This window comes from Onychomys torridus, chromosome X (genome assembly GCF_903995425.1).
Source record: "Onychomys torridus chromosome X, mOncTor1.1, whole genome shotgun sequence".
NCBI classification, from domain to species: domain Eukaryota; kingdom Metazoa; phylum Chordata; class Mammalia; order Rodentia; family Cricetidae; genus Onychomys; species Onychomys torridus.
Genome location: NC_050466.1, coordinates 10,672,526 through 10,687,203, shown reverse-complemented (window position 1 = coordinate 10,687,203; position 14,678 = coordinate 10,672,526). Strand labels below are relative to the sequence as shown.

Here is a 14,678-nt window from a genome sequence, read left to right as displayed (position 1 = left end):
ATGCCCAACAGGCCCTTTTTGTCTCTTCAAAAGGGCTTTTTATAACAATGCCAAGGGGCGGGGCAAAAGACCTTCCCCTTGCTAGATTCAGACTCTTACAACAATAGGTAAGAGACAATGGAAGACACAGGGAGAGAGAAGTAGAGAATTCATACCTGGGTTTGCTCTTGATAAAATTACTTCAAGGGGAAGTGCTTTACTTCCTTTTCTTTAATATGACACTGGTGCGGTTTTGGTACTAATAGGTGGACACCAACACAATAGAATGCAAAAAATACCAACATATAAAGAATCAGTGTTTTAACACAGTAATAACAAAAACTGTTAAGAAAGAAATAATGAGCTAGGGAGATGGCTAAGTGGGTAAAGTATTTGCTATGCAAGCATGAGGACCTGAGTTCAAATCCCTAGTATCCATGTAAAAAGCTGAGCATGTCTACATATGCTTGTAACTCAAGCACTAATGTGCAGAAACAAGTGGATCCCAGGAGCTCACTTACTAGCCAGCTTAGCTGAAATGGTAAACTCCAGGTTCAATGAGATCTCCACACAAAAGAGTAAGTTGGAGAGCAATAAGGAAGACATCCAACATCTTACTCTGGTCCCTGATACACACCACACACACAAACCAAGGGTCTAGGGGAGTATAATGAAAGCAATCCAATATTGACAATAAGCTTCAAAAAATAAAATACCTGGAAGAAATTTAGCTAAATAAGTAAAAGACATTCACAATGAAAATTACAAAAGCGTTGATGAAAAAAAACGACAACACCAGAAAGTGGAAAGTCCATCTTCATGGACTACAACAATATCAAATGTCCATACAACACAATGTAATTTACAGATTGTAGACATCACTTCAAAATAACAATAAAACAGAAGCAGAAAATGCAAACTCATATGGAAGCATAAAAGAGCCTCCCCCCCCAAAAAAAAACCCACAAAATGATATTGGAAAGTTGGTTAATAACAAAGGTGAGGTACAGCTGATTTCAAATTATGCTACAGAGCTATGGTAGGGATTAGCAATGTACACAGACAAAGGTAAGAGATCCCAGGAATAAACCTATGCAAATTAAGAAGCAACTGACTGTGGTTCACAAAGGAACCAAAAACATCACCAAGAGAAAAAGCAATCTCATTAATACAAGATTCTGGTAAAACTAGGGATCTCTATGCAGAGGATTAAAATTAAAATCTCTAATCCTGTGCAAAAATCAACTCAAAATTAAATAATAAAGACATAAATTTCAGACCTGAAACTGTGAAGCTTCTAGAAAAATAAACTCAAGAGAAACACTAGTACAGACAATGGCATTAGGATAGGCAATGATTTTAGAGATAATGTACAGGAAAATAAAGTTCGGAAAAGACATAAAAGATTGTGCATAGCAAAGGAATCAATCAGTAAGAGTAACAAAACAAGGCTGTGGTAGCACATGCCTTTAATCTCATCCAGCACTAGGGAGGCAGAGGCAGTAGGAACTCTGTGAGTTTGAGGCTAACCTGGTCTATAGAGCAAGTTACAGGACAACCAGGGTTACACAGAGAAACCCTATGGTGGGGGGAGGGGGTAGATGACAAAATAACCTAAAAAATGAGAAAAAAAATTGCCTACTATTCCTTTGACCAATGATTTAATATCCAGAATATATAGGGACTTCAAAATTCTTAGCAAAATTTCATTCAATCCAATTAAGAAGTGGGTAAATTATCTATCAAACATGCTACTCAAAAGAAGAGACTGCAAAAAAAACAAAAAACAAAAAAAACCTAGCAAATATATGAACAAAGAGGTGAAAATGTAGCCCAGTTTGTAGAATGCTTGCCTAGCAAGTACAAGGCCCTGGGCTCAATCCTCAGTACCACACAAAGGAGTAATCCAAGCATTTGAGAGGTAAAAGTTGTTAGTTGGCTGTGTTTAATTTTTCACTTATTCCATGTGCAACCATCTTGGGTCAATAAAATATCAGCAATCTAATCCTTTTTTAATAAAATACAAAGTAGTTAAATAAAAGACAACAAACAAAAATGATACTGATTTCCCTTTTCTAATCTCTTTCCTGCAAAAGTAACATTTTCAAGTAATAATAATAAAATTTAAAAAAAACAGAAAAACTCTAATGGTTTTTATAACAACCAATAATCTACCAACAAAAACAAATAGGAAATAAGCATGAAAATGTGTACCAACCTTCCAGTAGTCAGACTGTAAACTGTAGTACCTCTGGTATGCAGATAACGCTAAAAGAAGGAGAATAATTATGAGTCACAATTACGTTTCACTTTAAAGTCAATGAAAGTTTTAAGAAACATTATTATAGTGTGTATTTTAAAAGTTGCATCTGCTGAGAAGCACTGATTTCTCACTTGAATCGACAAGACAGCTAAAGGAGGATAAAAGCCTGGCATCTTTGCCTTCATTTTGTCTATCTCCTTTACTTTGAGTCACTCACTTAACTCTACTGGTAGACATATTAGTCACTCCAGGAATATCTGTCTAAAAATTTGTCATCTGTAACCCATCTCCCAACCACACCTTTTCCATGCCTCCCTGTCCTCATGAAGGCAAAGAAATAATACTCTTTAGTATTTACTGTCATCTTTCCCATCGTGTTCTAAATTCCAGAAAGGCTTTGTTGTAAATCTGCAGTCACCCCAGATGCTTGGAAGGGGACTCATATCCAGACCACTCCATGAGATTACTACCAAGGCAGGAATAATCCTTGGTATTTCATAAACAATGTGATCAGAGATTCACAAATTCTCCAACAAAAGTAGAAGGCCATGCAGGTGAGATTCAATAAGCTATTTCTACATGCTCAGAGGTTCCAGTTCTGGAACTTTGCAATTCTTAAAACATGGAGAGTTAAAAACTACCAGCTATCTAACAAAAGCATCCAAGCAACAAGAAACAAATGGGTGGGGATGGGTTGTTGGGCTTGACTCAAAGAAAAATAAATGATAAAATGAGATGAAAAAACTCTTTAAAAGGAGAAATGCTGCTTTCATAAGAGGAAGAGAATTCTTATTAAAAAAAAAAAAAAGGAGGATGCTAAGAAATAAAATTTCAAAAACAAAATTATTATAGAATAATGCAATAGAAGGATAAGATTAGGAAGCTCAAGAGAACCCATCAAAAATGAACAAAAAATAAACAAAAAAGAAAGAAATTGCTTACTGGAAGGCTAACGTATCAGTAACAGTGGTCCAAAGAGAAAGAACAGAAGCAAAGGATAAAATTCAAGCAATAATTTTGAAACAGGCACTAAAAAAGACTGCTCTTGATTAAAAAGCATCAAATCCTCACTTGGGCCCACAAGCTAATATTAGGATGAGAAGATTTAAAATAACTCTGCTTTCATTTTTTATCTATGTCCCTTACTTTTTTGTCACACTCCTACCTGAATCTGCCTAATCTAACCTACCTCATTCCTGTCAAGGCTAAAGGCAAAGATAACGTTGTTTTCCAAAGCCTCCAGTCACCTTAAACTTTAAACCTTCCAAGATAGATAGCCCCCTTCTCCAATAAAAGCAATTATTCTTGAAGGTGAGGCTACAACCTGAAACTAAAGTAATCATGTTGTTGATATCAGATTGGTCCCTAACAATTTATCCAACCACCTTGTAAGAACCAGAACTGAGACACTTTTAACCCAGACTGCTTAATTATGCTACCTCTTGCCCTCTAGTTAAACCTAAGCCTCAAGTCAGCACCCAGATGACAGACCTATGGGGCCACTGAACTCCTTTATCTGCTTTTCACACTGTGGCTACAATGAATAGGTCTCCTCTCCACTTTCTACCATTACTCATTTGGTAACTGGTGCATTAAGACCTATCCTAGCCTGTTGGAGTTATAGGAACTTGGACTTCTACCCTTAAAAACTCAAGTTACAATTTCAGAAAGTTCCCAGAAAGAAAGCTATAGGTTACTGGACTGAAAAGTCCCACTACAACAGAAGTTATGTCTAGAAATAAGGTGAAGGAACATTTTTAAATTTTTAAAGGAAAATTATCTCCAACAATAAAATTAAGATATCCAGATTTCTTAATTTGGAGAAGAATAAAGATATTTTTCATATATACAACAACTCAACCAAAATTAACCTTCAGCATTTGGTAATATCCCCATAATTAGGAACTTATAAAACCAGAAAGTCAAACTATAGGACTCTGATCACTGGTCACAAGAATGGGATCTGAGTATACCTCTGGCCCTGGGTAGAGACGTGATATTGTAAGCTGCCAAAATATTGTAAAATTACTATTTAGTAGAGGCTTTCTGGTAAAGCACAAAGATATAACACAGTGCCCTCCCTTAAGAGTTAGTATAAATGTGCCTGTTAATCACCTGGACAAGAAAACATCCCAAGAAGTTCATCTGTTCCTAAAACTTTGAAAATAATAAGCCCTACCTAAATACCTATGGACATTGGACTCTTTATTTGGGGGAGGAGGGGGTAGTTCGAGATTGGGTTTTTCTATGTAACAGCCCTGGCTCTCCTGGAACTTATGCTATAGACCAGACTGACCTCAAACTCACACAAATCTACCTGCCTCTGCCTCTCTGAGTGCTGGGATTAAAGGCATGTGCCACCACCACCTGGCTTACATTAAAGTCTCTTATCCAGTGACAATGCTCTACTCCACGATGGTCTCTTTGGCCATTGTCCACTCCCATCCCTTGAGAATAAATAAACTGTATCTTCTATACTATACTCTTGAGTATTTTGCCTGAATTCTTCTGAAAAAGATCCCAAGTCAGGGGGAGTCCAGAGAGAAAACAGGTAACAGTAGAACCTTTCTGGAAGAAAATACTGTCAAGTATGTTCCTCTAAAAGCATAATACATACCAACAAAGAGGATACAAATCTTTGAAAACCAGGAGACATAAATGAAATGAGCCTTTAAGAACACCCAAGACAAAGAAAAAGTAAAATCCGAGGATAACAACTATATATGGGCTCCACAAACAGAGAGAGGCCTATTCTTGGATTCTGCTCTCCTTTTGTATCTTCTTTTTCAATCTGAGAAGTTAAGACCCATCTAGGGCCATATTTTTTCTTAACTATGTACAGTCTGGTGAACTTCTTTATCTGACCTCTATGTGCTACAGGAAGCAGCACCTACACATTGAGAGAAATGTTAAGTACTCTGTTCTGATCTACTTTTTAAAATAATCCACCTGCTCCTTATATGCCAGAATTTCTAGTATTTGGCTGTTAGTCTTGCACAGGTTTGCCAGGATTCACAAATGCCCTAGCCCACTCTCTTCCTCAAAAAGGGCTCTTGTAGGGGTTAGAGATAGCTCAGCGAGAACAAAGTGCTCTTCCAAATGACCCAGGTTCAATTCCAAGCACCCATATTGAGGATCTGTAGTTACAGTTACAAGGGATTCAATGCCCTCTTTTGGCTCTGCAGGCACCAGACTTGCAAATGGTACAAGGGAAATTCCCATACACCTAAAGAAAGGAAGGGCCCACTCTTATAAACTGGTAAATAACCAGAAGCTAAATCATGACTCAGAATCTCTTATTTACTTTTACTTCTGCTAAGAACCTACTACTATAATTGTGAACATAAGGTACTTTCTGTATACAGCTGTATTTGTGTTTATTCTCAGATGGTTTGTGTACAGGGCCTCCTTCTAAAACTCAGGCAAGCCTTGAACTACCAACCCTCTTGCCGCCTTGTATGTGTCATGAGACTTGGCTTTTTGCTCAGTTTTTGCAAACTAAACAATATATTATTAGAAATAATCTTATTAGTGGCCCTAAGAAAATGAAAAAAGAACACCAGGGAAACACTGAAATTTCACACATAGAGTACAACCATGAAGAAAACAGTAGAGGCTAAAAACTGAAGAAAACACAGGCTATACCAGTATTGTTCCACTTCTTAATCTGTGTAGCAACTGTCATTTCTAATAGTCAATTAACTACACATATACATTTTAAATATACTTTTATGTAGACATTTTCTGAAATTTTCTAAGTAGTGCTTCCAAATCATGAATGCCACATTAACAGGGTCCTTTGGGTGCAAGACCCTCAGACCCCTTCAAGGTCCAGAAAAGATGCTACAGCAAGTGAGGGAAATCTAAGAATCTGAGGGCAAATGAATCAACTCATACACTTCTTCTTAGCATGTCTCTTTATTGTTCTGCCTATTCATCTACTTTTCTTTTTAAATTAGCAAATTGTATTCATTTTGTCTTCCCCACACACACACACCCCAGAGCTGAGGACCGAATCCAGGGCCTTGCGCTTGCTAGGCAAGTGCTCTACCACTGAGCTAAATCCCCAACCCATCATCTAATTTTCTTGTCCTAATTCTAAATCCTTCCTAGCTTCTTCTTCATCTAGCCTAAAAATAGTCACTACACTGTCCTCAAAGTCACAGCAATCCTCCTGTGTCAACCTTCCAAGTGGTGGCTATAAGCATGAACAACCACATGTGCATGTATGTATACATTTGTGTGTGCGCATGCAGTTAGTTGTATGCACATGAGCACAAGTGATCAGAGGCCAAAGGTGTTAGACCTTCCTGGAACTGGAGCTAGAGTTACAGGTTGTTTTAAGTCATCTAACGTGGGTGCTGGGACTCAAACTTCCATCCCCTGAAAAACAATACATACTCTTAAATGCTGAGTTACCTACCCCTCCAGCTCCTAAATGAATGTTTTATAAATTTAAAATGTAGCTAAAATTCACTGAACAATGAATATTTAAAAGTTAAGGGCTGGCAAAATTGCTCAGCAGGTAAAGAAAAGAAACGTACTTGCTGCCAGACTTAATGGCCCAAGTTCAACTCCAGAGCCCAAATGGTAGGAGGAAAAAACTAATTACAAGTTACCCTTTTACCTCCACATAGCTTGTACATATATAGGTGTGCAAACACACAAATAAATTAACTAATTAATTAAATAGGATATTTAAAATAAGAAATAAAAGTTAAATGATACATGGTTTCATGATAACTAAGGTCACTAAATGACTTAAAGCACTATATGTGGCAGTTCAAGTCTAGGCCCTTCTTCATGTGTTGTCAAACTAATGTGCTGTCTCAGTATATAAAGGTGTAGTGTTAAAAAAAATTTCATAGAATTCTATATACTTCTAATATAAAAGCTCTTTTTAAATAAGCAATCAGTTTCAACTGATGTTAAAACATTCAATGTCAGGCCAGCAAGGTAACTCAGTCAGTAAAAAGTACTTATCTGCCAAGCCTGCCAACCTGAGCTCCTTGATATCCTCAAGGTGGAAGAAGAGAACTGACTCCGAATACTGCTCTCTAACATCCACAGCACATGCACAGCTCAAACACAAATAAATAAGTGCAAAACAAAGCTTTAGGTGTTATTACGTTGAACTAAGGCTCAGTACTAGTCAGTATCACTTAACAATCCAAAAATCCCTAATCTATCATCTACTATTTTTCTGCCTTTTACATACTAGAAGACAAAAACTTGGGGATGTGGGGATGCTTATCTAATCTGCAACTATAAATAATAGAGCTAAACTGTGAAATAAGTCTAATTTTGAATTTCACAGGCTATGAACATTTCAGACTAAAATTATACTTCCATTAGGAAAATGTGAGTGTGACCTGACACAAAACTGACATGATACAATAGCAATGTGAAATACCAACAATCCTTTACTCTAGTCCTAAAACTTTCCAATAAATACTCTGCTCACTCTTGTTGAAAACAAATACACTCACTGCATAAAGATGTTTAGTGTTACCCAAAGTTTAAATGTCATCACTTGTAAGAACAGTTTTCCTTTGCTGTGCAATTTTCCTTTTGTACTGAAGGAGGGCAAGCAGCTTTTTAACTTCCTGCATGAATAATGGTCTAATTTGGCAACTGAGTTCCTTGAAAAAAAGCACATCTCAGAAGACTGACTACTTACTACATTCAGATATATAACTTAGTTATTTCTTGATGAAAACATTGACGTAAACAAACTGGTTTATTTAAGGTTCAAGCTCATGTGTTCCTCTCTATATATTACTTGCCTTTACAGTAACATGACTATAGCTTAAAATTTTATTCAAACATTTTCTAGTTAGAAAGGACAAGATTTACAGAAAAAACCAGGAAGAACACTAACTTTGTATTACCTTTCCTATATGTCCTAGAGGAGCTTTCCCCTCAGTTCACCCCTCCCTGGGGTCTTGCAATTGCTAAGCATGCACTAAGACTAAGCTAAATATCAAGCACTAAGAAAACAGCATTTAAAGGAAGGATTTTCATGGAGCAAAACAAAACCATAATGCAATGTAAGTTTTGTACACAGAGGGTTTTTTTTTAAACTGAGCTTATTTTATTGATGATTCACCTGAAGCCATATGACATTTTCCCACTTTCATCTATCTACTCCATTTATCTTACTGTTAACTATATATAGCTCATGAGCTTATAGCTTCTTAAAAATAAAAATGTCAGTGCCCTTCATAATTATAATTACTTTAAGCCCATAAACGAATCAAAGAAAAATCTATAAGAAAACAAATTACCTTTTGGATAATCTTCCAATAAGAGGTTGAAGTGACCTAATTGACAAAAGAAATCAGACTCCACTTTTCCTTCAGCTTTTAAGATCAGAGATTCGTAGCAGCGAACAGCCTAGAAATAAAAGAACACAAATGTTTAAGAGATAGATAAAAATCCTAAAAAATACATTTCCTCCCTAAGATAATGTATATATCCTCCACTAAATCATCACCTAGGAAATCAATTTTTTCTTATATATTTCTTATGTATTTTTCTTATATAGCAATACAATCAAGGTATCATTCCTTAAAAGGAATAGTTTCCTTAAGTATTTATCAGAAGTTCTATTGATAAGGGTATAAATGTCTCTCCCATCTACAAAACTGCAAAAATATTTGACAAATCAAATAAAGGAACACTTTGACAATTCTGCTCATAAGTTACAAATCTAAACTATTACTGTATCTCTGTTGATACAAATAAACCTATTCTCAAATCAAATACTATCCATCTTTCCTACAAGCATGGTGAACTTATCTGAATTAGGTAAGATATACCATCTCTGTAGTAAGAATAGCTACCATTTATACTTAGCAGTCCACTTTTTGGGGAAATCTATACCAGATTTAAACTACCTTCCAATTACCTGTTCCGTGCTATTTACATACATCAGTCAAACACACTAATTCTAACTCTAACTCACATGCCCAAAATATTTATATACCCTTATTCTCACATTTCCTTTCTCAGAAAACAAAATCTTTAAGGCTATTAACTCCCTTGAACTCTGAAGAATATAGATGACAGAACAGAGTTTGATGACATATTTCAGTTGTCATATGCTACAGATCCTGGGGAACTTATCCTCTCTTACCCTCAGTTTTAAGAGACTTGACAAAATAATTAAGATGTCAAAATTGATCCCCAGAGATGGCTCAGTAAGTACTTGCAGCATAAGCCTGACAACCTAAGTTCAGAACTCTAGAACCCATGTAAAAAAAAAGGTCAGACTGTCCTCTGACCTCCACGCTTGCACATAAGTACCCTCACACACAAGCATGGACACAAAGACAGACAGATAAGAGAAAGGGAGGGAGGGGAAAGAAAAGAGCTATGGACAGAAAGGACTTTCTCCAAGAGTTCACATAGTACTTGGCATAGAACTAGATACACTTGTTTCTTCCCTTCTCAGGCAACAACAAAGCTCTTACTCCTATGGTCTTTTTGATAATGTCAAAATTTCCTTAGTAAACACTCCATAATGTAAGGCACCCTAGAAATCATATATATATATATATGATTTCTCAAATTTCTAGGTATCCTCTCAGGTTTGGCATGTACAAAAAAAGAAACTCAAAAGAATTTCCATAATCATTAAAATCACCATTTCACTATTCTCATGAAAATTTCTAGAATGTCTACTTAGAAGGCCTTCCTTTTTCCTTATGATACAGAGCCTTGAAGTGTAGCAAAACGAACAGTTTCAAAATAGATATACTAAAATTTACTATCCCAACAAAATTTTTTGTCAAAAAGTTTGGAGAACCTATCTATCACAAACAATGTAAATCCAGGCTGATCTTACTCTACTTAAAGCTTAATAGCTACAAAAGAATTGTCCTCAGTACCTATTATATTCTTTGCCAATAAATGTATATGTAACAAATCACAAACACTGAGAACTACTAACCAACCAATCCACTTCTCTATAATTAAAAGAGTCTGGATTCTATAGTGAAGTCTCAGGAATTAATATAATTTAAAGGCACAAAATTTTAAGAACCTCTTTATACAACTCTTATCAGACAGATGGTTTGAGTATAAAAATACAATTTATTACATGTTAAGAAAAATCAGTTATTAAGTATAGTATGGGATGTCGTAATTTTACAATACATAAAATGTTTTTAAAGCTAGTAACAGTATCGTAAATAAAGCTTTCATTAAAATCATTTTGTATTTTTAGTTTTTTTAATAACATTTTTATCCCCTCCCCCATGTGTTTGTTCACCCATGCTATGATATGTATGCAGAGGTTACAGGCAACTTGCAGAATCAGGTTCTCTCCTTCCACCACGTAGGTCCCAGTGATTGAACTCAGGCCATCAGGCTTTGTAGCAACCACCTTTACTCACTGAGCCATTTTTGGGGCCTTTGCTTTCTGGAACACTTGGTAAGATATATAGACACTTTTCCTCCTTGACAATTTCTTGTTATTTATTACTATTAACTTTATAAGCAAATATGTTTCTGTGTTGAAAAGTATTCAGGATATAATCACAAAGAAACCTTTAATGATTTAAGAAAAAAAAAAATTCCTCTTATTGCCTTTAAGGCCACACAACTACTATGATCATATACTGCCAACATTCTCTTTCTCATAAAACAGAGGATCACATCTTAAAAATATTATATACAACTCTGATCATCCACAAAAGATTAATACCAGACAAAATCCAAAATAAGTGAATTTTCAATTTAATTACCCATATACTTAAACTAGATTGGAATTTTCTGAAGTTTTCCCCTACATATTCACTGTGAACCTAGTAAACCCATGCTGGTGGTTAAACATGATGGTGACAGAAGAAAATCAAATGAGACATAAATGTGGGGAAAAGACTTCCAGTTTGCTACCATTTCATACAGAAACTTCATGTATTTATTTGATTTTGGTAATTCTGATACTAGATACAAACAAATGGTAACAATTTTTAAGCAATATTTAAAAGAAAAATAAATGGTGATTCTTAATACTTGTATAATAATATAGAAAAACAGTATTGTTTATAATAATATTTTAAAATCAAAGGGTTGGCAAAATGGTTAACAGGGGGCAAAGAGCTTACTTTACAACCTGCCTTTGAATACTCAGAAACATCCACCCCTCCCATGACCCTGTAGAAGGAGAGAATCAACTGGAAGTTGTCCTCTAATCACCCTTGTATATACATATGCATACCCATTCCTTCTTCACCCCTTCAATATGCTGGATAATGATGATGGTGGACACAAATTATTTTAAAAAAAAATACAAAAGTTAGTGAGAATATGAAGATATATAATTAGTTGTTTGGATTTAGAAGAAAGATCATTTAAATGTCTCCTCACTAAAAATAATTTCTGTTAAAAGGATAATTTTTAAGCTAGCTTTAATGATATGTGCATATCCCAGCTACTTGAAAAGATGAGGAGGATCTCAAGTCTAGGGATTCAGGATCAATCTAGGCAACATAGTGATGTCCCCATGTTAAAAGAAGGGGTATGTGTTTATATTCTTCATCATTTTTTATATTTTGAGAGTTTCAAATACAGTATGTACTATCATTTCTCTCTCCCTCCCCTCCCCTGCCCCTACTACTCCTCAAATTCACTGATTATTATTATTCACACACACACACACACACACTCACACACACACACACACACACACACACATTAAAACAACCTGTTGAGTTCATTTGGTATTGCTCATATGCATGTGCATTTAGGGCTAACCACTTGGGATTGGATCACCTATCAAGGGCTCGTCCTTGGAGTAGACCAATTCTCCTTTTCGCAGCAGTTACTAATTAGTTGTTGGTAGAGCCTTGTGAGATTTTCCCTATTCATGTCATGTCAACTGCTGTCGTTTTTCATTGTTTTTCATGTCTTTTTAGGCTACTATTCTGTTGAGATTCCATGGGTGCAGCTTCTCTGTCATATACAGGAGACACTATCTTGTAGCAGATGCTCTCTAGCCCTTACAAGTTTTCTGCTTCCTCTCTTCCCTGGGTATAAGAATTGTGATGTAGATATATTAACTAGAGTTGAATTACCTGTTCTCTGCTTTGACCAGTTGTGGGTTTCCATCATGATCTCTGCTGCAAAACGAAGTTTCTTTGATGAAGGGTAAGCACTAAACTCATCTGTCAACATAATAAGTACTTAGAAATGATACTAACTTAGGGAAGTGACAGTATAGTAGGTTCTCTTCTAGGGTCTTTAGCCTCACCAGCCACAGAAAGGTAAGTGGGCAATATTTACAGTATAGTGCATGATTTTCTTCCTAATGAGTGGGCTTTCCAAATATCTTACCATTCTGGTCACTATTATGGTCTGAAGGCTTTACAGCTTTTCTCCTTGGATAAATTGCATAGCACCTTGCAGTACTATAAGAGGAGAAGGCTTCCAATTCCATTGCAGCTCAATTCCTCCAAGTCCTGTGTCTAAAGTGTGTGATGTCTTCAGCAATGGGGTCTTACCTTCAAGTTCTGGAAGGTAATCAATAGCTAAGGCAATAACCTATATCGTTTGGGAGTTTCTTGGACTACCCTGACCAACAAACAATACAAAGGGAGATTTCCCATGCCTATCACTGGAGTTTTTGATTGATAGACTATGGCTTTGAGGGAACAGAAAAATTGTCACCCCTGGTGCTGTAACTTCAATTAAATCCCCAACACACACACACACACACACACACACACACACACACACACACACACACACACCTTCATTTTGAACTCTGCAGGTACACAAGTAAAATCTTTCCTATACAGAGTATGCTTGTACATGACTTCAGGATAAAGTGACTAGAATGTAAAACAATGTTAATAATAAAACTCTAGAAATTATATGTTCATATCGCTAGCTTGCCCATATAAAAGTTCTAAATTGTTCCACTTCGCTATATTTTCTAACTGGTTCATAACTATATAATTTCCTTGCATAACTCATTTAAAATTACTATGCTTTCCCTTGTAACTCATCCTACATATTTTTGTTTTGATTTGGTTTGGTTTTTCGAGACAGGGTTTCTCTGTGTAGCTTTGCGCCTTTCCTGGATCTCGCTCTGTAGACCAGGCTGGCCTCGAACTCACAGAGATCCGGCTGCCTCTGCCTCCCGAGTGCTGGGATTAAAGGCGTGCACCACCACTACCCGGCCTCATCCTATATTTTTAATATGACCAAAAGTCTGAATGAAAGTAATATACATAAATGTAACTAATAGCTATATTTTTATCTATTTACAGAGCAAATACAAACTTTTTAAAACTGAAAGAGTATTCAATCTATATATATACTAAATATTTGAAAGGCAATTTTTAAGCTTATAAATAAAAGGCCTATTCAATTAATAGACTATCTTATATTTATAATGACCAACACTTTCCACAAAAAATATTTATAACAAACAGCATTTAACAATATAAAAAATATATAAATTTATAATTTTATGTACTACAAAGAAAAAACACATTGGGAAGGAAAATAAATAATCATTAAATACTGGAGGCATAGAAAAATTAATAAAGATTGCTCTCTTTCCTCTGCTTTTCAGTGAACTGAAACGGCCCCTCATTATGGTGCCATTTTCTACAGCAATCAATGTAATTTGCTTAGATACCTGGCTTTACTTTTACTATTTGAAAAATCAGTTGTTACAAAAGAGTAACATTAGCAACACCCTCCATTTCTTCTAGAGGTGTCTGGCTTTTTGTGGTGCTGGAGGTCAATCCAGGGTCTAGTGCATGACAGTCAAGTGTTCTACAAATAGGCTATAGCCAACACCACCTATTTCTAAAACTCACACAAAGACCCTTCTTTTCTTTAATGTGTATGGGTGTTTTGTCTGAATATATACCTGTTTGCCACATGTTTGTTTTGCCTGCATGTATACCTGTGCACATGTGTGTCTGGTGTCCACAGAAGCTAGAAAAGGGTGTCAGACACCCCCTTGAAATGGAGTTGTTGTGAGCTGTCGTGTGGGTGCTGGGAACTGACCCTAGGCCCTCCACAAGAACAAATGCTCTTGACTTCTGAGCCAACCCCTCTATTTTTAATAGGAAATACTGGGCTGAGAGTTATAGCTTAGTGGCTGGTAGAGCACTTGGCTAAATATGTATGAGGCCCTAGGTTCCATTCCTATCACAGCAAAAAATACATAAACGTTAGAGGCCCTAGGTTCCATTCCTATCACAGCAAAAAATACATAAACATTAAGTATGAATCTTTTATGCTAAGTATCTAGCATGTTAGACAGTTAATACTTCAGATTTCGTAATATTTTAGAAGCACTACATACAGGTAACATTTAAGTAAGTTTATTCAATTTAAAAGATTAAGTGAAGTGGCTGGGTAACGTATAAGTACAAGGAAAAATATAAATGTAAATTAAAGGGATGGAAAA

General features: G+C 35.9%; 1 protein-coding gene across 8 annotated transcripts in view; it reads right to left on the bottom strand.

Moving 5' to 3' along the window:
• Nucleotides 1–14,678, bottom strand: part of Kdm6a (lysine demethylase 6A) — a 145,545-nt gene that overhangs the window by 92,111 nt on the left and 38,756 nt on the right. For all 8 annotated transcript variants that reach the window (XM_036174095.1, XM_036174101.1, XM_036174094.1 and 5 more), the window contains exons 3-4: nucleotides 8,530–8,638; nucleotides 2,198–2,247 (exon numbers count right to left, since the gene is read on the bottom strand). In XM_036174095.1, coding sequence (XP_036029988.1) covers nucleotides 2,198–2,247; nucleotides 8,530–8,638 — 159 coding nt within the window. The remainder of the gene's footprint in view (nucleotides 1–2,197; nucleotides 2,248–8,529; nucleotides 8,639–14,678) is intronic.